Genomic DNA, 27697 nt, shown 5'->3' with positions numbered 1-27697 from the left:
AACTAATTTAAGGGATACTTAAAAATGTTTGTTAAATGAGTATTGCTAATCTATCATTGTGTAACCTCAAAAATCTGTGGGCTATAATTTTAATTTGTGAACTTTAATGTCATTATTTTGCTTATTGTGTTCCAAACAAAGCCATTACATATACGACAGTCATTAAAATCTACATTTTATTATTATTTCAATCCTTAATAGGCTGACAATTTCAACCTGAAACAATTTGTAGATTTGTAAAGTAAAAATATAAAAAAAACATATTCTTTGTCACAACTTAATGTTTAGATAATGTGGGAATTGTGGCATTTGTGTCAAAACTGTTGTAAAGACTCTTCAGGGTGAATACTGGTCTCATTTACTGGTGTGCCAAGTATCACAATATTAAAATAACGTAACTTGAATACATCCCCTTACTTTTGGATTACCTCAATACAAAATATGCAAACAAAGTCAAAAGAAATAGCAATATGATGACTTTTATTTAAACTTAATACACATTTGTGTATTCTGTAAGACAACCGAACAATGTAACTTTAGAAAAGAAAATGGGAAAACCAAGATTTTTAGCATAAAAAAATGTGTCCTCTGCTCAGTGTATTTTTAAAATACTACTTAGCATGAGGCAAATTCAGGCAGTAGCCTATAGACCTGCAATGAAAGTGCACAACACATGATAACATTGGTTTCCTTCGAGACCAGAGTGTTGTTGTGTGATACTTGTCAAGTGTAGTGGTTGTGCATGTGCATGGTAGTAAGCTATTTTGTTGTCTCTTAGCAAAGGGCTTTTATTGTGAAAGGTCAGAACAGAACGGTAGAGCTGTAATGCGATGCCGTTGACAATGTGTCACCTTGGTTCAGACTACAAAGCCTCATTATTATTTTTATTACCTTCATAAGTATACGCGTCACTCATAACGCTCGGCTACAGTAGTATATCGTCCTTTATTTTAAAATGTGTTTTAAAATTGTAATCCTGTTAATAATCCCCATTTTTACTAAATGTATCGGTAATCCAATTACATCTAGAATGCAAAAAGCTTTCCCTCTCTGTTGCACGGTAATTTGCATGTGCAGAACAGTCAATAGGAATGCTCTCCCTCTCTCCGAAATGACCTGTAATTGGCAAAAGACTTCTGTCACAGCTAGACTATCTAAAGCCTGAAAACAAAGCCAAGAGGAAACGCAGAAGTCTAGTTTTCTCTCAGACCACTTGAATTACAATATTTTGAAAGATTACGATGACAAAAATATATTGTTTACCACAGCTTTAACAGAATACAGTTATGTACCTTTTTTTGTATCCTAATAACGTAACGCCGTTCCATGTATTCCGTTACTCCCCAAGCCTGCGTATAAGAGAGCGGGAAGGCTGGTCTTGTTTTCTTGGGCACAGGAATGATGGTGGACTTTTTGAAGCATGTGACTATGACAGACTCTCATCTGCTTTGGGCAATATTCAGGTGTGATTTGCTTTACTTTTCAAATTGAACAAGAGAGGTGGCAAATGGCTTTCTCTGACGTTAGAAGAGGGGCAACCTAAACAGTTGGCACAAACTTAAAAAAGAACATTGTTGGTTCCTTTAGAAGGTGACACTAAGGTACATATTGTTCTGTTAATTTCAATCTTTTTCCTCTACCATGCAGACGAGCTATGCTAAATAAGTCTCTAAAGGAATGTTCCCCCACTTTTTGTCCTCCACCTAATATTTGGGGTAGAGCACACGCTGAATCTGCCCGTCGGCTTTACCAGTGTCCAGCCACTTTGCACACTGGAAGATGGTTGTCACTGAGTTGGCCGTGTTGGTCACCTCCACACACTCTAAATACCACCCACACCCACAGCCGGTGCTGTCATGCTCCACTTTGACCCTCAGCAGCTCCCCGAGGTCCAGCATTTCCAGAACAAAGCGGTTTGTTCGCCCTCGCTCAAAAAGGTTGCGGAACGTCTGCCGCAAATGCCGCTTGCCGGAGTCACCATTTACACCATAGATGCTGATAAAAACGTTGGCGTCAGTGCCAGCTCCTTTCAGATCCCCAGTAATGACGATGATTTCATACTTGACAGGGACCAGGTTGCGGACTTTGCTCGCGAAGCTCTCAATGGACTTAGAGCACTCAAATGTCAGGAATTGGTCCTTTTTGGCTGCCAGGGGGATTTGTGCATCACAGTGGAAGAAATACCTAAACAGGAGAGAAGGTTTGAAGTCACATCAAAGTGACATTTTATATAACATTATGCAGGATGTATGAGATTCAACTCACTTGTTTCCCAGCTCCTTTTCTGTCACCACCACCTCCAAAACGTGCCAGAAGGCTTCTTTCTTCACCTTCTTTCCGTCTTTTGTTATGTGGCCGATGCAGATGCCGGCAATCTCCCCAACGTGCTTGGACGAGAACTCAAACTTGTCAGTGGCACCGCTGTGAAAGGGCAAACAAAAAAACAAAACTTGCATAGTTTGTGCAGGGTTTAATTCTGAACAGTGAACGGTTAAATTCAGTGGTCTGCCAGAGAGTTTTTCTTGTGTGCGTCTCTTGGGATTAGCTCTCCTGAGAACAGACTTGGAGAACAGAAAGTGAAGCTACAAGATAAAAGAGGGTGGAAAAACAAAATGTGTGAAAGAGAGGGGATTACGTAAGGCCACATAATAAGGTTTTACCGTTAGCCGTTGCACCTAGACTCCCTTTGAAGACCTACCATAAGAACTTCTTTTTCTTATTCTCCAGAACAAACTCCTTGGAACGAGCTTTCCTTCCTTCCAACACAATCCAGGCGTTTTCCGTGGTGGAGGCGTCGTCTGTGTAAGCAGTTGTTGTGGCAATTTCATATTCTGTGGCAATGCAGACAGACAAAGATTGTCGCACTAAGCTCATTTCACATCTGGCAAATGGTTGTAATTAGCTGCAAGTCGTTCATCTTCGAAAATTAGAAAGCTTGTAATTATGCCCACAGACTTCCATTTGTACTAACTGGTTTTGTCACTGAGGTCTATGGAGTCGTTGTTGGCACAGGCCAGCTCCCTCATTATCTGCCTGTCATCTTCATTTCTAGAAAACCAGCGGTCGCAGGGGAACCTGAAGGTCTGGTCCATGGCCTCATCCTTCACGTCAATGTACTCCAGGTGCCAACCAGGAGCAGGACCTGTTTACAGCAAGAGCAACAAAGTCCATTACGGTTTTATCCTTTCAATGAGTACATGTTTTTTAAAGCAATGATGTGTATTTACCCATTTCACCTTTTTGCAATCTAATGATATTCACCCCTCTGTGCATTGCAGCTATCAATTGTGATGGTACATACTATATCAAAATTGGCTGAGGAACTCCTGAAGGAATTGTTCATTATCTATATTATTCCTCTCTTCCTTAGGTGAGATTCCTTCTATAAGCCCCTATGGGTTTTCCTAATCTCACCTGCACAATCTTTATTTTTTATTATTTAACTTTTTTTGTGTTATTGTTGTCTTGATTTTATTGTGCAAAAAATAAACAAATTCAATAGTTTTAACATTTTTGTGAAATATCTTTCATGCTGAAAGTTAGATGAGAAGATCGATACCACTCTCATGTCTGAAGGTGGTATTGATCTTCTAATCTAAGTCTCGGCAAGAAAGTGAACAAGCGTATTTTACAAAAAGGTTTAAATATTCTTTTCATGTTAGATAAGTAAGATAACAGTACGCTAAAAGGGTAGATTCTGGCATTTCATCCATTTCTGGTCATATGAGTTCTAATACTAGAGTTCTAATAAGAAAAGGTAACATTTTATATTAAATTATTTTAAAATGATTTACTGCAATGATTTCCCCTCATGTAACTTCTTGTTTGAATAGATGGTCTCAGGCATGTAAAAGCACACATAAACATACTGAGATTGTAATCAAACAAGCCTTGAAAGTCTAAAAGAAAAAGCCAAATCACTTCAAGGAGGTCATGATGTGTCTATAAATTGAAAAACTGAGATTCACTCTAAATGGTACACTTAAAGTGATGGTTCGGAGTAATTTCACCCTAGGGTCCTTTGCACCATGACCTCGAGCCAAAACCCCCCCCAGAAGCTTTTTTCACCTGGGTCTAACATTGGGAGAGTTAGCGTAGAGTAGCGTTATCAGCTGAATAGCTTAGCGCAGGGGCTAATGGGCCCACGTTTGTATCTCGTAAATGACCCCACTAATAATGCCCGAAATGATACCAAACATCTACACTAGTACATATAGGTTATGTACTCATAAAACGATGGATTGGAAAGTTTGTAAGTACACCAGAAGTTTATGTAAATAACACTTGCCTGCTGGCTTCTGCTCTCTGCTGTTGTTGTTGCTGCTGTAAGACGAGTGCTTAGGGCCGTCTACAAATTACAACACCGAAAAGAGATGCAACAAAAATATTTATTAATTTAACTTTTTTTTTAAGTAAGTGCTGTAGTATAACTAGCAGGAGACAATTAATAATTGAGGTAAGTTTGGAAACATTACCTTATTTAATCATTAAATTAATAAATATTTTTGTTGTATCTCTTCGGTTGTAGTAATTTGTAGCCGCTAAGCACTCGTCTAACTGTAGCAACAGCAGCAGCAGCAACAGCAACAACAGAGAGCAGAAGAGCGCAGGCAAGGTGTTCACAAACTTCTGGTGTACACAAACTTTCCAATCCATCGTTTTATGAGTACATAACCTACTTGTACTAGTGTAGAAGTTTGGTATAATTCGGCATGATATGGGTCATTTACGATATACAAACGGTGGCCATTAGCTCTGCGCTAAACTATTCAGCTGATAACGCCTACTACAGCTAAATTTAGAACCAGGTGAAAAAACTCTAGGTGTGAATTTCATCGAACAAATTAAGACATATAATGGAATCTGGTTCTGTCATTAAAATATAGGATTGAACTTTTAGAATTTTTTTTTTAGGGGGTATATTATTTAAGGACTCTTTTTTTGTCAGGACAGCTGTAGATAGGAAATGGTGAGAGAGGGGGGGAATGACACACAGCAAAGGGCTGCAGGTTAGAATCAAACCCGCAGCCGCTGCGGCAAGGACTGAGCCCCAGCACATGGGGCGCACGATCAACCAGGTGAGCCACCCAGGCACCCTAGGATTTGAACTTTATATGACTCTCAACATCATGTAGAGTTGGCAACGGTCTTTGGATGTTTTTTGTTTGTTTTCTGTCATTGGTGGTGTATGTACTGTTATCAATGTACTATTAATATGGAAAAATTAATAAAGTGTAAAAAAAAAAAGAAAAAGAAGCTGAATCACTGGGACAAATCATCAAAATCATGTCTGAAAAGAGAACAAAGATCCCCCTGTTGTTGTCTGTTGTGCTGTCCTGACACCCAGCCCTCCCTTCCTCCTCACCTTTGTTATCGTGCCACACTCGGACCTTTGACAGTTCGCCCAGACTGAGCATGTCAGGGAATCTGAACACATCTTTCATTTTACGCTCAAACTTGTTCCTGTTGGTGCTCTCCTTTAGAGGCAGTGTCCCGGTGTCCCCATACTCCCCAAACACCATCACGAACACATTGGCGTCAGTGCCGGCACCTAAAATATCACAGGCATTTGCTGATGAAAACAGATCTTTATATTTGCCTAATAATGTTGCATGGATGCTACTATAACATAAATATATTATGGTAAGCAATCAGTAGTAAAAAAAAGATGTCCAACGTTAACACCCTGTGGCCTTACATGTTGTAACACTTAATATAAATACTGTGCTCGTTTTAGGAGTATTTTGTATACTGTATGTAAAATGCTCAAAAAGTCCAACAACTTGTGTTACCCACCTCCAACATCACTGGTCTGGACTTGGATGATGTAGGTTGTTTTCTCCACCATCTCCTCCTCATCCACCAAAGCTGCCAGCTCACACACCTTTGTCCTCTTTGGCCCTTTTGTCTTTGACAGCCAGTTCTCATAGGTAAACATATATATCTCGTCTGTGCTCAGGTTCCGCATCAGGATCTAAAAGCATTTTTATTTAGACATTCATTGACCACTGAAGTTAAATGTTTTCTTGGTCAATATCATTGTTTAGTTGCAGCAGAAGATATGACAGAAACAGACCGACATCAGTAGTGTGAAAGATTTCAGGAAAATATCTAATTTTTCGGACTAATACTGTGATTTCTAAAATGGAACTACAAGCCTGTATTTGTGGTCTACAAAGTATTAAACAAGATATATTACCAAGCATAATCACTAATTTATCTTGTATCTACAGGAATAAAACCAGATCAAATACAGAGGCTTTTTGCATTTTTATTTTTATGGTGCTATATGGTGGTGCCCTAGTAGTCTACACCTTACCCTGTCAAGAAACCAGTCAGGGCGACTTCCAGAACCGTCAATCCAAACTCTGATCTTCTTTAGAGGAGCAATGTCATCTATCTCCAAACTAAAAGTGTCTTTTTGGTCCCTTTCAAACCTAAACAGAAACAATATATACATTCACATATATTTGGACTTCAGATGGTTATCTTAAAGAAATTTTTGGAAATATGCTTATATGCTTTTTCGCCCAGAGTTAGGTGAGAAGATCAATATCACTCTCATATCAGTATGGTAATTATCTAGCTACAAACAGCAGCCAGTTAGCTTAGTTTACACAAAGACTGGAAACAGCTAGCCTGGCTCGGTCCAAAAACGCCTATCGGCACCTCTAAAGCTCACAGATTAACATGTTATATCTTGTTTGTTTAATGTGTACAAAAGTCTCGCTTAAGCCTGCTATTTTCATGTCATATTCTTTTTTTGGAGTTGTGTTTCTGTCCACCAGGCAAACATAACTTTTAGCTCTGTTTTTGGTCTCTACCAACTCTTGATGGAAATATTTAGCCGATACAAATAAGAGAAGGTGAGAAAGCAAGTGAGTGTAATTCCCAAAATATAAAACCATTCCATTAATGAAAAGTGATCAATACAATCAGGCGCTAATTGCATGACTGACCTGTCCTCATTTTTGGGTAGCAGCATTTCCTCTGTGCTCCCATTGGCTCCGTACACCGTCAGGAAAATGTTAGTATCAGTCCCTGCAGACTGAGTGTCACCTGTGACAACTGTTGCCGAATAAATAACCTACAATATACAGCAACAGATAATACATATACGGAAAAGACTAATTCTGTTTTTATACTACACATTAAATGAATATTTTCCAAGGTTTTATATTTTAGGTGCGGTGACTCACTTTGCGGTTTATGTTGATCGTGCTGGCGTCCAGCACATTGAACAGTCTGGCAGTCAGACCATCTCCCCTGTCTTTAGCCAGCCAGCACTTACATGGAAATATGTACTTGATACCTTTGGTTGGCACGGCAACCGACAGCTCATCCACCAACCAGCAGCTCTCTGGTGTGACACCATTATGGCCAAGCTGAGGAAGAGACGGAGGGAGGAAAGAGGAGGGAGAGGAGAGAGAAAAAGAGGGGGAAGGTAGAACTGGGAATTTATATATCATTTGATTTTGTTTGATCTAGGTACCAGAAGACACAGATAGAATTAATTATTGCTGAGCTAGAATGGCTTTATTTAAATTTTTAACATCAGTGCATCGGAGGAGGCAGCAGAGAGAAGACAGTTTCACAGATTTAGCAACAGAGACAGCCCTAGATTCTCACTTCCACCCTCTTGATCTCGCCAACGTCAGTTCCATAACACACAAAGTGGTCCATAGTTCCGGCTGTGAAGGATTTCTTTCCCTCCTGCAGGTCCAGCCACAACCTGTCTGTCTCGACGTCATTGGGGCCGATGATGATGACATAGACCCTGGCTGTAGTGCTGGCATCACGCTCCATCCCAGTGGACAAGGTGAAGTGATAGGGGATGACTGGGTGGAGGAGAAGAATAGGAATAGTTGAATTCAAACAAATAGTTTGACATCTTGAGGAATGCACTTATTTGGTTTCTTTCAAGAGTTAGATGAGGGAATTGATACCACTTATATGCCTGTACAGTTAATACAACTCTATAGCTAGCAGCTGGTTAGCTTAGCTTAGCATAAAGACTAGAAAAAAAGGGGAAACAGTTAGCCTGGCTCTGTCTGAGGGTAACAACCCCCCACCCAAAAAACTCATAAACACTATATATCTCGTCACTGTGAGATTAACAGGCAAAAAACAGCCAAGAAATAGTCGTATATATGAAATAGAGATTATTTCTTGAAAAACCACAAATTGTTGTTTTTACACTTTGTTTTTCTTCTTCGCATTCGGAACAAACAAGAGGTGTTACCTAGTGAGTTTTTAAGGTGTTTGTAGGAGTTTTTGTTATACAGGCTAGCTGTTTCCCCTTGTTTCCCGTCTTTATGCTAAGCTAAGCTAACGTGCTACCGGCTATAGCGGCAAATTTGATGAGTGGAATCGATCTTCTTATATAACTCTCGGCAAGAAAACAGATGAGCATATTTCCCACAATGCTGAACTATTTCTTTTTAATTCTGCTAATTTGTTCAAATGTTAGAGTTATAAATACACAAAGCTGTAAACTGAAAAATCTTACCTAACATTTTGAAATAGTTCTAAAAGTTTTTATTTTTTTAAGATTTGCATGCAGGGCTTTTTTTTTTTCTTCTTCTTTTTAGTATGGAGTGTTCTTCCCTGCTGGTATTGCTATTAATATTGGTATTGCTATTTGAATAATTTTTCAAAAGGTTCCTTTATGTTGTCTTTGTTGCAGGAAAGCACATGTTTTCATCATACTCCAAACCCATCTTGGGAAACATGAAGAATAGTTTTGTGACCTTACTTGGACCCTCTTCCACCACTGCCACCTTTTTTTTCTTTTTCTTCTTGTTGGCGTTTCTGTCCAGCCCCAGTTTGGCCTGAAGCAACTTCTTGGAGTTTGGATCAGTGTTTCTTTCACCTTCATACCCCTGAACCCGACACATATCAGACAGATAATCAATGCATTTAATTCTCATAACTTATCTGCAGCAGCAGCTTATTAATAATAAGAAATAAGATACGAAGAACAAAGTAATAACCATAACCAGAGTTTAACAAACCTTGACGAAAAATGTCCTCTCTATGCGTTTGTCCTCTTTCTTGGTCGACAGCCAGCGCTCACACAGGAACATGTACACCTCTTCTGTTTCCATATCCAGCACCTCCACTTGGTCCAGGTACCAATCGGCCCCTAGCATGGAGTTGTCGTGACGAATACGTATCTTAAACACTTGGCCCAAGTCAACAGCCTCAATACTGAACTTGTCCACCTAAGAGGCAAAGAGAATATGACACATTTTGATACCTTTAGACACCAGCAGTACTGTGTCATAACATATCACACCTTTCCTCACATACCTCTCCTCTTTCGAATTTGTTCTTATTGGTCTCAGATTTGGCAAGTTTACGCTCTCCTGTGTCTCCCAGGTCTCCGTAGATGGTGAGAAAAACGTTGGCATCTGTTCCTGCTCCGTACATATCACCTGTCCGCACAGAAACTTTGTACATGTGAGCTGTGATGGAAGAAAAAACAGAAATATGAATTAAGTAGACGTACTCAATGTTTGCTCACAGATTTGTAATTATGGAAAACTAAGATGATTTAGAAATTTCTGGTGTGCACTGAAGTTTCAATGCTTATATGAATTAAGTAGATTCCCATCCAACAGTCTGTGTGTGTTAATGCAGTATATTAATTAAGCCACACAATGAGCTGAAACTCGCTATAAAGCTCCATAAAACCGAGGGGATCTGCAGATTCAGGTGATAATTCTTTGTAGGTTCATCACTACAAGCGACCCCTTTCACATTGTTTTCAGATTGTCATTTGATGCATTGTTATTATAAAAACTGTGACTACAGCCACATTAAAGCTACAGTGCATAGTTTCTGTTGCCCCCATGAGGAATTCTAAGTAATCACAACAAAACTGTCCACATTCCGTGATCGCGCACCCCACCCCTCCTGCACGCAGTTGCTTGTAACCAAGGAGCACGCAGAGGATTAAAAAACATGATGGACTCTTCAGGGGTAATTATCTTCACTCGAGTTTCTGTGTGCTAAAGTCGTCGGACGACACACTGTTCTGAACATAGTCATACGGAGAAATATAGAGAGAGTTGTGTGAAGCTGATAGTCTTAATTAGGTTTGTAGCAACTCATTTGGCAATGGCTTGAATGTAACTGACGTTCATTAATATCAAAAAGTTATGCACTAAATCTTTAAAAGTATATAACAATTATTAGCATTCTTTTTCTTCAAAGCACAAGTATGCAGAAAAATTGCCTTATGAGTGTTATATCATGTGTAGTGGTATTTTACAGATGTAGTTGCTCTAGATGGAGCTTATTTTAACTATTTTAATTACTGTTAGTTGGTTTAATCTAAAACAGTGCATCATATTTTATAAGTTTATTGTATCTTTTATATGTATTATCTTAATCTGTAAAGTAGTGACTAAAGCTGTTATTTTCCTCTGAATTGAAGTGGAGTAAATGTATAAAGGGGCATGAAATGGAAACTTAAAGTCCCTCAAATTTATACTTAAGAAAAGCACTTCAGGGTTAACCTACTTTCCAAAGCGTCCTCCACCTCAACTTCAGTCCTTTTCAGCTTCCCATCCCTGAGGAGTTTCTCTGTGATGATGTCTGAAGGGACCAGCTCCCTCACCGTCTCCCCATCATCTTCAGACTTGGCCAGCCAGCACTCACATGGGAAAATGGTCGTCTCCGAACCCTGCCATTAAAAAATAAAATAAATAAAAAAATCCCCAAACTCAGGCTTTGTCTGACTGACACCAAAGGAAAGTATATCTGACTCTAAGAGGTATGTGAGCCAAAAGGTGCGACATTATTAATCGGTCATTAATTTCATTAGGGCACAGACAAGTAAATTCTTAAAGATACACTTATCTACGCAAGTTCATTTTTACTACCTTTCCTTTCCTGAGCTGTCGTCTGATCTCCACTCTGTCCAGGTGCCATCCTGGGTTCGTGCCCTTGTTATCATGTCCTATTCTGATTTTCTCTATAACGTCACCAACATCCTCCAGCTGGGAAAAAGACAACACAGTGTTAACAGAGCTGAAGCCACCGTCTTAAAAGGATGTAAAGTCCAGATCAACACACTCACCTCCACAATAAACATGTCCTCAGCTCCCCTCTCAAAGTATAGACGTCTCTCTCTCTTATTGACACACAGGTGTTTCTGCTGTGTGCACACTCCCTTGCCTCCGTACAAGACTATAAACACATCGGCATCTGTTCCCGCACCAAACACATCACTGGTGTATATCTTTATCTCATAAGGCACAACTGAGAAATCAGAGGAGAAAGTGACAGCTTTGTTTTGTTTACAAGTAAGATGGAAGATATGCAGTAAATGTGCAGTTACTCAAGCACTCATTCACAGTTTTATGTGCACAAGACAATACTTTGTCGGCCCAAGATAATAATGTGTGTGCACAAGTTAATATCTAATGTGAACAAAATAAAAAATGTATATCATATTTTGGAAACTTCAGGAGCTGTTTTCTTAATCCTGCTCGTGCAGTGTCTGCTCCCACCTGCATGGCAAAAACTAAATTGATTGTCAATAGACTGACCATTGATTTTGTGTCCTTACCTGTCCCGCAGGGAAAACACTTTAGTTTACTGTGTAGTATTAATAAAGATATGAATACCTATCGGTAACAAGTAGCAAATTACGTTGTATTGCTATTACTATTGCAATAATTAGTTATTCTAGTGCAATAAGGGAAAAGTCACATTGTATTAATTTTTTTTCACTTATTATTTTAGAACATGTTGTTGGCTGTGGTTTGTTTTGCTCAGGTGGTTTTATTTAGTTTTTTCCCTGTGTCTTTTTAGGCATTGTAACAGATTGTATGTTAATCCCTGTTGATCGTGTCCCTCAGATTGCCGTAGGAGAAAGGGGTGGGGCGGAGAGCCCCGGGAAGGAAGAGAGTGAGTGAGGGAGTAGAGAAGTGTTAATAAAGCATTTGGCTGGTGTTCATCTGAATTCTTCATGTGCGTTTCTTTTCTTATCTTAAAAAACCTAGTTAGGCGAACCTATGAACAGCCGGTTACAGCACTGATCAGGAGCAGCGCTCCTAAATCCAGGGACCCGCTGTCTATGTTTGGAAAAGGGATCCCACAGGATTTTATTTGATGGCTATAGTTATTAATAGTTGCATTAATAAGGTTTTATATGCAAAATACATACTGATCTATTAAAATAAGATCATTGCTATGTAATAAGCAATTAGAGGTGAGAGTCATTTTTGTGTTAATTGCAAAGTTTATATTTCTCAAGATGCCATAATAATGAAAGAATGTGAATTTTGTTTTTAGACTTATTACATTTTTTGTGATGGATTTGTTACGGTTAATTAGATGATGACGATCACCTGCTGTAGAAGGAAGTGGAAAGGCAATGTTCACTTGAGCAGGATGAAGATTGTAGTGAGTGTGTAGAGCATAACACTGGTACAGTTTTTCACCTCACATTCAACAGCATAATGCATAATGTTGTTGAAGTGAACTGTATCTAGGGCTGCAGCAATGTGATTTGGATGTGTAAATTAAGAAGATGAGGTTTGAAAATCAGGCTTCATTAGAAACATAACACTTATTACAGGCTGCATCAAAAAGTCAATGCTCTGGAAAGCACCCTTCTCAGATAGAGTGCTTTAAATACATTTCACTGCTAATACTTCCACACTTTTATCCGAGTAAAATTTAGCATAAAGCACTTTTACAGGAAGATTTTGCGATCAGCGCATCGCTACCTTCACTAATGGATTTGAGTACTTCTTCCACAGCTGTTCACTTACATGGTATGTAGAGTTCAGTCTGTAACTCGGCAGGATAGAGATCCCTCACAATCGCCCCATCATCTTCTCCTTTATCCAACCAGCGGCCACATGGGAAGCGTAGTCTCTGACCCTGTGAGGGGGCGTCAATCTCGACCCAGTCCAAGAACCAACCAGATGAACCCCCTGACAATGAGAAAGCAGTCATATGTTATTCAGTTTATATAGTTTACTGCTTATGCCAGTGACTATTTTTATTCTGTAGAGCCTTTTCTTTCCCCACCTGAGTTGTCGTGCCCTATTCGAAGCTTTTCCAGGTCGCCCAAATCCACCGCCTCCACAGTGAACTCATTGATCATCCCCTGTTCAAACTTATTCTTATAGTTCTTACAAGCCTTAAGGTTGATGATCCCTGTGAGTGACATGAACATTTTAAATCAAGATTGGTATCATTGAGTCAAAAACATAAAGCAGGAGGCTGCCTCAACAATGCCAGGATGCTGGTGAGTTATCGTACCTGTGTCGTCATTTTCTCCGAATAGGATAGCAAAGACGTTGGAATCAGTTCCAGCATACTTCTTCTCTCCGGTTTTTATTTTGATAGTATATGTAGTAGACATGGCTGCAAGATAAAAATTAAAGTCAGTACTTTAATCCTTTTCATCTTCACACTAATACATGAGTCCCTCTTTGCTCTTGTCTCCACCTGCATGTTTCACCAGCACTTAGATAAATACTTGAGCAGGGCTCCCTTTTATCTTGTCCCTCTACTAAAATATGAGCCAGCTTTGAAACTGTGTTACATTTCTGCTCGAGCCCCAGAGTGGCGGCTGTCCCCTCCTCATCCTCATCCTTCCTCATGAAGGCCTCGTCCACAGGGACCAGCTCTCTTGCTATCTGTCCATCGTCCTCATCCACTGCCAACCAGCGGTTACAAGGGAAATAGTAGCTATAGATCCAAGAAAGACTCTGATCAGCACTCGACATGTTATCAAATCACTATCAATTGTATAATTACACAAAACTATTGCTCTTTAAAGCGTACAGTGAGATCTTTCCCTTTGATAACTGAATAACTGAACAAAACCCATGCAAACTGTATGTTGGTTTCACCTACGTTGTATCATCCTTTGTGTCCACTATCTCAACACGATCCAGGTACCAAGTTGAATAAGACCGAGAATTGTCATGACGGATCCGTAGCTTCTTCAGAGGACCCAGATCAACAGCTGTCACAATGAAAACATCCTCCTGCAAAATACAGCAACCAGAGATATTGTTCTGTTCCAGACAATACTTTTGTATGGCATTTAAAAAAACATATGTAAAAATATAATATAGTAAGAGTTTTATTGCGTACTTATTACTGAAATGAGTACAGTATGTGTGGCTGTTTTTGTAAACAAACCGAAGGGAGGCTATTGTTGCTCTGGATCTGTGGATATGGGCCAGGTGTAATGTAGAGATTAATAATTCACAGGTTTGGATTAAGTCATCAGTAAAAGTAGGACAGGTTCACTGACACAGAGGACTCCTCATAGCTCCTCTCAGTCACAGCTGGCTTGCCTACAGGAGAGTTTGTAATCCCACCAGAATACACTCCCACCCACACCTTGGTGCAGGGCTCATGTTGCGTGGAAGTGCTTGAGTCTTTGACTAGCTGCTGGTTAATATTCAGCAGGATACCCTCCCAGGAAACAGGGTACAATTGTACAGCCCTAATTAAATATTTTGTTTACATTTGAGATCCTGGCTCAAACAAACATTTCTACCCTTCTCAGCCGCGAAATGACTCCATGGCTAGTTGATTTTTTATGCTTGTGATTTTAAGTTAAGTTAATGAAGAATAATTGGAAAAATGTGAGCCAGTCTAATATAAATATGTGTGTGTTTTGCCTTTTTTATGAACCATAGTTGAAAATTTTTCTCAGGATGTTTTCACATTGCTGTTTACATTAATGAATAAAAAAAAATCGAATTCATTGTTTGCCTTTCAGTTATCTTTAGCTGATTAAAAAAAAAAAAAAAAAGTTATCATCTCTCATACCTGCCCCCGCTCAAATTTGTTGAGGTTGTCAGAGTTCTTTAGATAGCGCTCTCCGGTGTCTCCGTTTTCTCCATAAATATTAATGAAGATGTTGGCGTCGGTCCCAGCACCCAGCGTGTCACCAGTGAAGACGCACACTTCATAAGTGTTGACTGTCAGACAATGTAGTACAATATATAAACACGTGAAAAAGAATATTTAGTTCATGCAAGAGTAAATTAAGTGGCATATGAGTAATTCAGCTTTCCTGAAGTCATCCGTGCATAAATATCAGATGTTCAATGCTTCTCTCTCTGAAATCCAACATTACACTTGGTTATATTTCTTTTGTACCTTCTAGGTCCTCTGCATCCTGAGGCAGCAGCTCCACCACCAGCTCACCGTCCTCCTCTCCCCCGGCCAGCCAGCGCGAACAGGGGAAATGATAATTCAGCACCACCTCCTGCATCTCCTCTCCTCCTTCCTCCTCCTCCTCATCTTCCTTCTTTTTCTTCTTCTTTTTCTTGTCCTCCTTTTTCTTCTCCTTGGGCACCAAAGCCATGATTAGATGTTTTACGTCCACTGTCTCCAGGAACCAGCCAGATCCGATCCCTGTGCCATCGTGACCGATGCAGATCTTAAAGACCTTCCCCACATCTTTGGCCTCTATCTGAGGAACAGTTGCAATGTTTCAATTCAAAGCAACATCTAGACACTTTTCTTTGGCACTATCATGAAATCCACAATCTGATACCTTAAATATTTCTGTGGTGTTTCGCTCAAAGTTGTTGGATCTGCTTCCGAGCGTGATGACCTCTGTCTTCCCCTTGTCCCCGTAGATCTGGATAAACACTCTGGCGTTGGTGCCAGCAAACGACACATCTCCAGTCACTACTGTTACCTCATAGTTAATCACTGTAACATACACATTGACACAGGACAAAGGAAACACAAATGATTTTAAACCAATATAAAAATAACAGCACACATTTGGGCCATTATTCCTTGGGAAAATGTGACTACGGTCGAGTAGTTTTTAATATAATGCTTACGTTTTATATTTTACCATTAAAATGACACCTAGATCTTAAAATGCAGTATTGATGTAATTTGCTAAATGACCAGAAAACTACAGTGTTAAGACACAGGACCAATTACAAAGAATGTCAACATGAATCTGATGTGTGTGTCTGTATGTATGTGTGTGTGTGTGTGTGTGTGTGTGTGTTACCTACATTGTTCTATGTCCAGGATCTCGCTTGGGTAGATCTCCACCTCTGTCTTGCCGTCAGCCTCATTCTTGCTTAGCCAGCGATGACTGGGGAACATGTATTGCTTTCCCTGGACAGGAACCATAACCTGAACGCTGTCCAAGAACCAGCCGGCACGCATGCCTTCGTTGGTATGGCCAATCATCAGACGGTTGATCTGGAATAATTGAAGACACTATTTAAATTTGATAAATAAAAGATATTACCGAACACATTTACTGAGTAGTCAGACAAAAACATGCTTATAAAATACATTTATATTTACATCATACACTTTCTATCTTCTTCTCTCTTTTTTTTTTTATAATTTCATTTAACAAACGCAGCCTCATGCTTAGCCCCAGTGTAATGAAAAATCTGTATACTACTCATGATTGTTATTGTTCAGTCACTGTCTGCACACAGACTGATCACCCTTTTCATGCTGGGAACCCTATCTATGGAAGGCGGTTACAAATTTAGAAATGCAGAGTACAAAGTTAAGATCTTATCTAGACCTCTATCGATAATAATCTTTTGTAATATAACTTCTGCAATATAATTGGCTAGAAGTAAATAAGCTGATGTGCACCTTGACAACACATATTGTTAGCATGGGTCAGCCCACAATGGACATAATCTCAAAATCACTGACAGTTTTTTTTTTTTTTTTTTTTTTATAGATTATCTTTTGGGCATTTTAGGCCTTTATTTATAGGACAGCTGAAGTCATGAAAGGGGAGACAGAGGGGGGAATGACAGCAAAGGGACACAGGCCGGAGTCGAGGAGTAAACCTCTGTATATGGATGCGCGCTCCACTAGGTGAGCTACTCAGGCGCCCCGATAAATGATTTCTTAAGCGCCTGTATCTATCAACATCATGGATTCATCATCATCATGTTTCTGTCTACACTTTCTCACCTGTCCTATGTCAAAGGTTTCCACTGTGAAGATGTCAACGCGACCCGTCTCAAAGTAGTTCCCCAGGTTGTTGGCAGAGACCACCAGCATCATTGTACTGGTGTCGCCTTTCTCTCCGTAGAGCTTGACAAACACGTTAGAGTCTGAACTGCTCCCAGAGATGTTACCTGTCTTTACCGCGATGTGATAGCCTATGTCTGACACACACAGAGACACAAACATAAGCATCGGGGGGGGGGTTAAATTAAAATGTTAGAATCAAATTTGAGATTTCTCTAACTCACTGTAAAGACGCTGTCCATCTGAGAATGGCACTAACTCTCTGACAATCTGTCCGTCATCCTCGTTGCGGTCCAGCCACCTGCACAGCACATTCAATGAACAAACTCTCATATATAATATACACACACCCGTGGTTTTACCAACTGTTCAGCACGTTTTTTTCTGTATTCACACTGAGACTAATGCACCTGTTGCAGGGGAACTCCACAGCGTGGGCCTCAGCCTGTCCCTCCTCTCTTACAATCACTTTATCAAGGAACCAGCCGCAGCCTCCACCTTTGCCATTGTGTCCAATCCTCACCCTGCGGATCTGCCCAATGGCTACTGCCTCCACTATAAACTCATCCAGCTGGAAAGACAAAAAAACGGTCAGCATCATTTTTATACCTTCTTGTGTCAAACTGAGGAATATGTGGTGACGACCAATTGACAGATATCATTGCATATTTTTTTTATCAGCAGATAAAACAGAAAGAAACAAAAACCAAGAAGCATATAAAGAAGGAGAAGACAAATAATTAAGTTTTCCTTCCTGATATTTCACTAAGCTCGTGTACTGAAAGTACCCACATTTCCTTTCTCAAACTTGTTGACGTTGTTTTTGCAGTTGACCAGCTCCCGATTTCCGGTGTCTCCCTGATCTCCAATCAGATTTAGAAAAACAGTCGCATCTGTGCCACTGCCTCCGGTAGTCCCTGTGCAAACTGTCACTCTGAATTTGATCACTGCAGAACAAAATTATTATTAAAAAAAAATTATATCTGATTTTACTTTCTTATTTATTTTTTGAAAAAGCCGATTTATGTTGCTCATGGTGAATACAGGTACATATACATACCGGGCAGCGGCTCAGCGATGAGGTCTCCTGTGGCAGGTAGCTCCCTCACAACCTCGTTATCATCTTCATTTGTGTCCAGCCAGCGCTCACAAGGAAACTTATACTTCTCCTTTGTCAGTGTCTTCATCAAAGTTGCCTATTTGGAAAAATGCACTTTGATATGTGAGGGGCTGTCTGGATTATCAATTCATTCCCGTGTGTAAACACTGAACACTCAAAGCGGAACAATCTTCGGAATTTCCTTCTTTATTTCTAAGGTACATAAAAAAGGAATTGTTTTGTTTGAATGAAATATTTAAAAATGAGATACTCTGTTAATGCCTTTCCATGTCTTTTATAAACTGAGGATACTAAACTGTTTCACTATCCTAGTTTTCATGTTAACTAGCGTACCTACAACTGTGCATATTTAGGCATTATATAATTAATATAAAATAGCAAAAATTTTGCTTTCTATATTAATACTGGCAGAATGCATCTGAGTAAATTACAAACTGAGCTAATTTAACTGATATGATGATAGATATTATAATTCCTCACCTTACTGAGATGCCATCCTGCAAAAGGATTTCTCTTCTCGTGCCAGATACGGAGTTTGGTCAGTTTTCCAAAATCAGGCAGCTCAACCTGTAAAATCACATAAAAGGTTTCCTAAGAAGCATCATTATCTGATTGCTGATATTAATGTGTGTGGTATTAAAATAAAGGATACTTACCATAAACCTATCCACTTGTCCCTGTTCAAAATTGTCTGTTTTGTTGTCCAGTCTGATCGCATCGCTCTTGCCCCTCTCTCCGTACACCTGGAAGGACATATCTGCATCGGTTCCTGCACCGGGGAGGTCTGACGTCCAGATCCACAAGGACCATGGGTGTTCTGAGGGGAACCAAACCAAACTAATACAGTGCCCGTTTGGAGCGCGTGCCTGTTCAGAACGGGTTGATTGTGTGGTTCCCAGTATTATTTTTTTTTCACAACTTTATTATGTAAATTCTCACAAACAACATGTGACAGAAAATGCAGTTATAAAATGCTTGGTTCACAGAATTGCTGCTTGCGTGTTCTCGAAAACTACTCATCTGATGGTATATGGTAAATGTACTGCATTTATATAGCGCCTTTCTACCTTACAGGACAAAGCCCTTTACAATTTGCCTTTCAAATTGATTATTCACCAATTCACATACACCAATGGTGGCAGAGCTACAAGGCGAGACATAATGCAGTAAAGGCATACTCACTTTCTAAATTTGTGTGGACAGAAAAGAATCTAAGCTAATGCACAAATTCTGCTGTATACGTTAGTGGACCAGAAGAAAACAAATATACCGGTAGTACATACAAACTGCACTCATCATTTACCTTTCTTTAAAATAGATATTGGATACTTAAGTTCACAAGCAATAGGAAAAACAAGTAAGAATGTAGACTGCCTGCTGAGTCATTATGCAAATGTGTAATACATAGTTTGGAGTTTGGAATGGGGTTTTAAATATGTTTGCTCAGTGTTTCAGGAAATAAAAGAAGTAAAAAAAAATAGCCATGAATATTGACATTCAACTTACTCTTCTGTCTCTTCTGCCTGAGTGAGACCATCTCATAGAGCTCTCTCTCTATCAGCCCATCTCCCTCCTTCTCATCCAGCCATTTGCTGCATGGGAAAGTCTGCTCTATCCCTGTGAACGGACAGTACACCACCACCTGCGGAAAACATTGATTCAGCTGAATTAACTCTCAGTAAATTGGCAGGTTGTAGCGTTTGTATGCGTGTGTGCATGTTCAATGTACCTTCTCGCAGTGCCACCCAGCACTGACTCCTTCATTGTTGTGTCCGATGGTGACTCTGCTGAGGGGACTGAGGAGCGCAGCAATCTCAACATTGAAGATGTCTGTCAGTCCCCGCTCAAACTTTCCACCCTCTAAAAACACCTGGATATAAATCCATTGAAGAAAGGTTAAAGGAAACGGTGGTTTATCTACTGTAAGAAAGATGTACAGCCCAGATGAGATTTCATCACATTCATACTCTGGTGGTGGTCTAAAATTCAGTTGTTTTGGGTAGTACCATGCGATTTACTGGATTACTACTAGAACAAACATTACAACATTAAGTTCAAGTTCCTTATATACTCTGTTTCATACAAATGAAAAATAACAACTACTTTTTTTTTCCCTTTCTTTTTTTAAATAACAACTACTGCCGCAACAATTGTTTTTAAAATGAGGTACAAGTTGTCTGCTCTGTGTCTACGTTATCTTCTCATCACCTTGCCACTGTTCTTCATGCCTTTGGAGCCGTGCATCACAATGTGGACTTTGGAGTTGGTCCCAGAACCTCGGATGTTTCCTGTCACAATCTGGACGTTGTACACAATACCTAGTGGGTACAGTTACATGTCAGGCTATCATCTGCCAGTGGGTCACTATGGTCACGGCACCCAAACTCCCCAAGGAGCTTAGCAGGAACCAGATCAACCAGATCTAAACATTGATAGTCTGACCCAAGAATTAATGATCTTGCAGTGGACAGAAAACACATTTTTCTTTTTGGACTGAATAAGAAAAACAGCAAATGGTCTGTTCCTTGGCAGTAGAATGTTGTCTTACAATCCTTTATGCAATATTTTTCAGACCAGGGAAGCGAATAATTGTTCCAAAATGAGGCAAATAATTTAAACAGCCAAGTGTTGAGTTCATTATCCATGGTTGCATTCACTGACATGAAGACAAGTTCATTTATCCAGGCTCATAAACACATTTCTCACCTGTGGGCTGGTTTCCCCCCACCAAAACGTCTCTCTGGATCTTCCCATCATCCTCATCGATGGCAAACCAACGATTGATTGGAAATTCATACACTATTTTGTTTCCCATATCATCCACAATAACCTGTATAAAAAGGAAAAATAAGAAAAATAGAATGTAATCCCAGCCAACGAGTTACAAGACAATGCTCTTTTATAAAGAAAATATTGATCACTAAGAAAGTTAATGTAGCAACAGGTTACCTTTATTGAAATTATAATTAATATTTATTATATTATATCTATATATATCAAAGGGAATATATTATTTTGCATACACTGACATCATTTGATTGATCTGTTGTCTTTAAATCTGATATTAAATGTATAAAATTGTATGAACTGTATAAACTAATTAAAGATTGTTTCACTTAATAATTTACTAACATATCATATAGTATATAGCCTAAGCTTAAACATGTTTTAGCAGCAATGAAAATAGCAAAAGCAAGCTCAAATAATATTTTGTCCCAAATCCATGTGAACTTTAACGGCAGCACAGGTGCAGTGCAAATAGAATATGATTCATTACTGATCTTTGGTGTCAGTCTGTGCTGCAGTCACCAACAAATCTACCGACTCGTCTGTCTGTTTGCTGTAAGGCAATCCCTTAATGGGCCATGGTTTCCCTTTACACAGAGGGTAGAATGACGACATGTGTGTGTGTGTATTTGTATGTGTATGTGTATATATATATGTGTGTGTGTGTGTGTGTGTGTGTGTGTGTGTGTGTGTGTGTGTGTGTGTGTGCTTCTGTTTAAACTAACTCATCTCTCAGTTGTGCACACGTTATGTGTTGGAAGAGCATGGACACCAGACTCAGATGAGAAAACTGAGAAGAAATAAGAGGATCACATGTCTTAAGTACCTCTGCAGAGGCAGAACTGAGCAGAATGAGGTACAGTATGACTCTATGAGTTTTGTTTCAAGATAAGGTTCTGTAAAACCCATAAGTTACACATGATGACACAAATGAAATTAACACATTATTCTTCATTTATCTGTCTTAAGTATAAATGGATTTTAAATTAATTCATTTAATTTCTAGCTTACTAAAGAAACAGTCTTGTAAATAACATCTGTTTGTTTCTTACCTTCTCCACAAACCATCCTGCTGAAGAGCCTTTGTTATTATGGCCAATGGTGATCTTCCTCACTTTACCCAAGTTTGGTGCCTCAATGGTGAATTTGTCCTCTGTGCCTTTTTCAAAGTTATTTTTGTCACTGGCAAGTCGCCTTTCACCTTAAACAACAAAACAATTGTAAATTCTATCAGATAAATCCTGATTTAAACCCAACTTGAAAAGAATCGACTGCATTTTAGCTGGTTTTCACTTTGGGAGAGAGCTCATTATGTAAGCACACGTTACCTGTTCTGCTTTAATTTACCTGTGTCTCCAAACTCCCCAAAGATATTGATGAAGACATCTGCGTCTGTTCCACTGCCTTTTACATCCGCAGTGAAAACACTCACTATATACTTATTATCTGGAAAATAAAGACCAACGGTCACTTTTTGAAATTAACCGACTTTTACAGACCTTAGTCCATGATGCGGTTACGTCTTCATTTAAGTAGTTTTACGTGACTCATTTTAAACCAATCCCTGATGTTTTACTAACCCTAACTAAGCCTTATTTTTGTTGCCTAAACGTAACTAGTTCCATTTCATGACATTTCCTACGTGTTTAAAACGGCGCTTGTTACGTTGAATAGAATGATCACATTAAAATTTCCACCGTGGTCACATGTTAAAAACGGCCACCGTGCGGCACTAAATAGAACCCACATATATGTTGTTTTGGGAGTCAATGACAATCGACCTACTCTGTCGTTTAGATATGAGGATTTGTTGCAGCAATAGTATGTTACTAGAGGAAATATGTATGCTTCAAATAACAAAAAAAAGCAATCTGTTACATAATACTCTGAATATAAAGTGTATCACATATGCAGTACTTATCTGTTTATACATACATTTTGGAAAGTCCATGGGGTCCATAGTACCCAGCAGGTCTCTGACACAAAGGCAGTCTCCCTCCACCTTACTCAACCAGTTGTTACAAGCAAAGTAGAACCTCAGGTGAGGCCTGATCACATCTGTCACCACCACTCTTTCCAAGAACCAGCTGGCATTCAGGCCGGTGTTGTCATGCTCAATCCTGAAGCAACACAAAATTTAGATAAATAAGTCTCACTCTTCTTGCAAACAAACTCAGGGGAGTAACTTTGGCCTAGGTCGAACTAAAAGCTGATCTGTGCTGTACTGAAAAACAGTCTGGATCAGCGATAACATGTCTAGAGTCTAACATACCGTATCTTTTGCAAAGGTCCAACATTGTGAGTTCTAATTCTGAACACATCAGTTTTGCCTTTTTCGAATGCTGTGCGGCTCCTGAAATCACAAAATGGTAAGAGTTTGAGAACCACCCTGAATTTCAGCATCTTTTCACTCATCAAACTCTCAACTACAAAATAAATGCAAACAAGTAAAACAGGAAAGTTTTAAGCAAATCTAGAAAATAGAAATAAAATAAAATATTCCACATGCATAATTCATAACGAAACATAAAAGCCTGTCAATTTTTTTAGGAAATTCATGCAGCAAATCAAGTCATGCAAACTGATTGAAAACCAAAATCACAGCACACAGGCCGTCGTATGAGTAGCCATTCTTTCACAACCACCATCATCACTGCATTAAGAAATAAATACCTCTTTTCTGTGCTGTTAAAGTGGAGAAGAAAATACACAGTTTTAATTAAAGCACCATAACCAACTCATTCACCTATGGGATCTGAGGCTAGACCAGCATGATAAATTCAAAAATTAATCTTAGTTTTTCATTTGAAAACAGATGACCTTACATCTAAATTCCAGTTATCTTTGAAAAGGACTTACTTGCTAGCCAGGTGGATTTTGGGAGTGATGCCATATTCCCCGAACAGAATGACAAACACATTGGCGTCGGTTCCTGCTCCATTCTCATCGCCAGTGATGGTCACCACCTCATACACTGCAGGGTTTAGTGACAGAATACAAACAGAGGTGTGTTTTAGAAAGCAGACGGAAAGCATAAATACAGCAGGAGAACGTGCAATACAAGGGGAATGTTGGGCAGTATGGTAAGATACAATAGTAAACATATACAGTAGGGGGATATACAGTTTACAGCTATAATCTGTGTCTGCATGTTTGTGCATGTTGTAATATTTCTATCCTCTTTTTAAAACTCCTCAGAAAAAGGATTTTGTTGTGAAGTCATGTTACTCCACTATGAGAGTGACATGACTTTGTCCAGTGAAGGCCCTGCACAATAAAAAAGTAAGAGCTAGTATCATGGGTTGTTAAGGAACTTATTTATGGGTCGGACGCAGAAGAAGTTGTTTTTTTTCGCGAAAATCGAGTGAAAATAATTACCTCTTCTGAAGAGTCCATCATGTTTTTTTAAATCATCCGTGTCCTCCTTGATTACAAGCAACAGCGTGGAGGAGGGGTGGGGGTGTTACGCGATGACGGAAGGCTTGTATCATGTGGATGCGCTGACAGTTTTGTTGTCATTACTTTGAATTCCTCATGGGGGAGACAGAAAACCTCACTTTTTTCCAATATGGGACCTTTAAAGGTTAATTTTGGGTTGTGTATGGAGTGCATGTAGTCAGAGCGTTTTTCTGTGTCTCTCTGTGTGTGTGTGTGCGTGTGTGTGTGTAGAGCTCAGTTAAACATTCAGTATGGCTTTACATTGGGATTTTTAAATTCAACAGTGAGAGCCAAAAAGGAGCTTTAGAGAACTATGAAGCCCCTCAGGATGTGAAACCACCGTGTGTAAAGATAAGTGAGGGACAGGTGTCATATAGCTGTAGGTTGAAGATAACATACTGACGGCAAATGTATGGTACTTCCCTCAGTGTAATGTTACGATAAACATCAAACCAAAGCATAATCCCATAATTGTAATTCACCTCTACTCTGGGTGTCAGGTGTCTTTCCCCAAACAGAACTTACATCAAATTGTCCTTGAACTAATGACATATTCACTATAGAGAGTATTTTAATTCCAGAGTTTACCTTTTGTACATTTTACAGGTTGAGATAAAAAAAACTTTGCAATCACCTTTCTTTTTATGATACTCATCCTCGTAGTTCTCCACTTTTTCTGGCTCATAGTTGCGAAGCTCATTCTCATAGATTTCAACATAATTTTCAATCTTCTTCTTCTTTCCTTTTGTCTTCTTGGTGTCTTCATCACTATCTCTCTTTACCGAACCTTTCTTCTTCTTTTCTTTCTTTTTCTTTTTCCCTTCCTCTTCATCCTCAGCTGAATGTTCTTCCTCTTTCTCCGAGTTCTTCTTGGATTTTTTATCCTTTGCTCCCATCTTGTTTTTGACTGAGGACTTCTTGGATCCTTTCTTAGTGGTCTCGATCACATCAGGTAGTTTTTCTCCTCTCCTTTTACTCTTGGAGTCATTGTTGTTATTCTCATTATCAGTATCCTGTGAGTCGTTGCTCAACTCATCCCCACTTTTGGCTTTCTTCTTCTTGACCTTTTTTTTATCTCTCCCTTTTTTCTTGGTGCTCGTCACATCCGGCCCAGATGTATCAGAATTTGGTCCTTCTTCATCGCTGTCTTTAAACTTCTTCTTTTTCAACCTTCCAGCATCCTCTGACTTACTCACCTGCCTACTTTTCTTCTTGGGCTTTGGTTCCTGATCCTCTGAGTCCTCGTCACCTACATCTTTGGTTTCGTCCTCTGTGCCCTGTCTTGTTTTTTTCTTTTTTGTGGGCATCTTTAATTTATTTACTACCTAGTAACTGTAACCGGTTCCCGTTTGTTCCGGTGAAACTTGATTAAACTGACCCAAGACTGTGCATGAGTGACCAGCTGGCAGGACAGGCCCGAGTAGAGCTCACAGACTGCTGTTTGGCAGGCGGCAGGGGAAGCCTTCTCTGCTGGTTATCCTGACCTACAAGAGCAGCAGATGCTCTGAGCTCATTCAAAATGATTATCTGCATGTTGTCACCTGACCAGAGGAAGAAGAGGTATTGCAGTAACTCTCTTGTATACAATTAAACTGCTTACAGCGATCTCCTTTAAAGTGGAATGTTATTACTGTAGATACTTCTTTATAGGTATAGTTGAGGGATGAACAGATTAAAAAGAAAAAAAACATTTAAACACAGCTGTGCTGGGCCTGCAGCTAAGCAGAACCCATGTGGATGATGATGATGACGACATCCAAACAAGCCAATAATGAATGTAACATTGCTTTATGTTCGCCTATTTAATAAGTCATACTATGTACTATATTTTGAACTATATAAAGAGTTCATTTAAGTTTGATTGATGTTAACTTGAGTAGCCTACACAGTATAAAACATAATTAATGAACATTTTAAAAAGAAATTGAGATAACTTATCAAAACAACCCAACACCAGTTTGATATATATTCCCAGTGTGCAATAAAATGACTTAAGGAAATAAATAAAAACGGAGATATCGGTTTTTGCCAATGAACCCTTCTTTTGTATAAGATAAAAGGTGAATTGAGCGACTTTAGGCCACTGCGAAGAAGACCAGCTGACACAACATTGACATTCCATGGAAGTAATGTTTCCAACCACCAGACTCACTCACCTTTTTTTGCTCTGGGGATCTCCACCAGAAAAATACCTGTGTTTTTGATGCTCGGGTTTCTTTACTAGCTAGCTAGGCTGTGCTGTTTTAAGATAGCAGCATCACATTGTTAAGCAAGCTAACTGGTAGCTTAAACAGTGTGTAACGTTATTAGCTAGACACATTTGTAACATCAGGACTTTGTATGCCTACTCTCACGAGCACAAGACAAGTCTAAACTTCAAAGTTGTTTTTGTGACTTTATAAATGTCTACGGTCTGCTGGGACTGATACTTTTTTGCCTGGTCACCCAGCAAGTTGCAACATTGTCACGCACTGTGCCGCTGGCTGCTTGGCTCTGCTCCCTTCTCAAGACTCAACCAGGACAAAAATGCCAAAACAGTGAGCGACAAGCACCTGAACAGTGGTGAGTACGGCGAATCAACGTTACTTTTTTTGTTTACCTGGGCTTTTAGTGTTTGAGTACGATTGTGTATTTGATAACATTTGGTGAATAACACTGCCCCCTCGAGGCCATGTTTATGAGCTATTGAAGACACAATGTAAAAGAACTGCTGCTTTATCTGTTTGTTTGTTTTTCATACTATTCAGAGGTTTTAATTAAGTAGAAGTAGTAATACCAAAGTATAGGAATAGTCTGTTACAAGTAAAAGGCTTCCATTTAAAACTTTACATAAAAAGTACATAACTTTTAGCATCAAAACAAGTGCCTAAGGGTATAAGGTATATGTAGCTTATTACAGGCTAATTGTTAATGCATTAATGTACATCACCTACCTTAATGTTGCCGCCAGTAAAGGTGGGATTAATTTCAATTAGGGTACTTTATATGCTGCTGGGTAGCTTGTGAATTTTCCAACATGAAGCATACCAGTCTTATTTTGATCTATCAACAAATAAATTATGATGTATTATTATAATAATACATCATAATTTATTTGTTGATTATATTTTGTATTTTTAATCTGAATATAGTAGCCTAACTAGTAACTACAATTGTCAGATAAATGTAGTGGAGTAAGAAGTACAACATTCCCCTCTTAATTGTAGTAGAGTAGAAGTAAGTTGCAAGATAGGCCTACCTAAGTACAGTACTTAGGTAGTAAGTAAATCTACTTTCCACCACTGGTTTTATCAAATGCCAATTACTGTAACTGGAAGGTAGTTACTG

The 27697-nt window shown here is 39.2% G+C and overlaps 1 protein-coding gene across 4 annotated transcripts; it reads right to left on the bottom strand.

The window, feature by feature from the left end:
• Window positions 1–463: 463 nt before the first annotated feature.
• loxhd1b (lipoxygenase homology domains 1b) lies at window positions 464–26592 on the bottom strand. 4 transcript variants are annotated; one of them, XM_039804131.1, is made up of 44 exons: window positions 26527–26592; window positions 25005–25854; window positions 23792–23906; window positions 23606–23617; window positions 23205–23285; window positions 22868–23052; window positions 22280–22378; window positions 21985–22133; window positions 20852–20975; window positions 20354–20463; window positions 19875–20015; window positions 19652–19787; window positions 18802–18962; window positions 18626–18712; window positions 18086–18221; window positions 17818–17972; window positions 17436–17596; window positions 17250–17326; window positions 16966–17162; window positions 16029–16221; window positions 15548–15708; window positions 15148–15463; window positions 14815–14966; window positions 13885–14018; window positions 13571–13716; window positions 13285–13389; window positions 13051–13179; window positions 12789–12953; window positions 11087–11268; window positions 10890–11006; window positions 10528–10690; window positions 9313–9467; window positions 9015–9224; window positions 8756–8882; window positions 7630–7838; window positions 7200–7385; window positions 6960–7087; window positions 6320–6437; window positions 5797–5974; window positions 5366–5551; window positions 2972–3142; window positions 2699–2831; window positions 2266–2421; window positions 464–2184 (listed from the first exon to the last, which is right to left on the bottom strand). In XM_039804131.1, the coding sequence occupies exons 2-44, from the start codon at window positions 25675–25677 to the stop codon at window positions 1704–1706; spliced, it is 7200 nt and encodes a 2399-aa protein (XP_039660065.1). In that variant the 5' UTR covers window positions 25678–25854; window positions 26527–26592; the 3' UTR covers window positions 464–1703. The 4 variants fall into 4 exon arrangements, with proteins under 4 accessions (XP_039660065.1, XP_039660064.1, XP_039660067.1 ...); XM_039804130.1 differs by having other exon boundaries at window positions 25005–25911; window positions 26527–26580; XM_039804133.1 differs by lacking the exon at window positions 25005–25854 and having other exon boundaries at window positions 26527–26581.
• Between the last annotated feature and the right edge of the window lie 1105 nt (window positions 26593–27697).

The sequence above is a fragment of the Perca fluviatilis genome, chromosome 6 (assembly GCF_010015445.1).
Source record: "Perca fluviatilis chromosome 6, GENO_Pfluv_1.0, whole genome shotgun sequence".
In the NCBI taxonomy this organism is placed as follows: domain Eukaryota; kingdom Metazoa; phylum Chordata; class Actinopteri; order Perciformes; family Percidae; genus Perca; species Perca fluviatilis.
This window is presented reverse-complemented; position numbering and strand designations above follow the sequence as displayed.

Excerpts from the sequence above, each read along its gene's own strand:
- loxhd1b (XM_039804131.1), bottom strand. The coding sequence starts at position 25,677 with ATGCCCACAAAAAAGAAAAAAACAAGACAGGGCACAGAGGACGAAACC. Across the intron at positions 15,709-16,028 it reads GATCCTGGACATAGAACAAT|TGATTAACTATGAGGTAACA; the intron begins GTAGGTAACACA and ends TGTATGTTACAG. Across the intron at positions 13,180-13,284 it reads CGGAGAAAATGACGACACAG|GGATCATCAACCTTAAGGCT; the intron begins GTACGATAACTC and ends TGTCACTCACAG.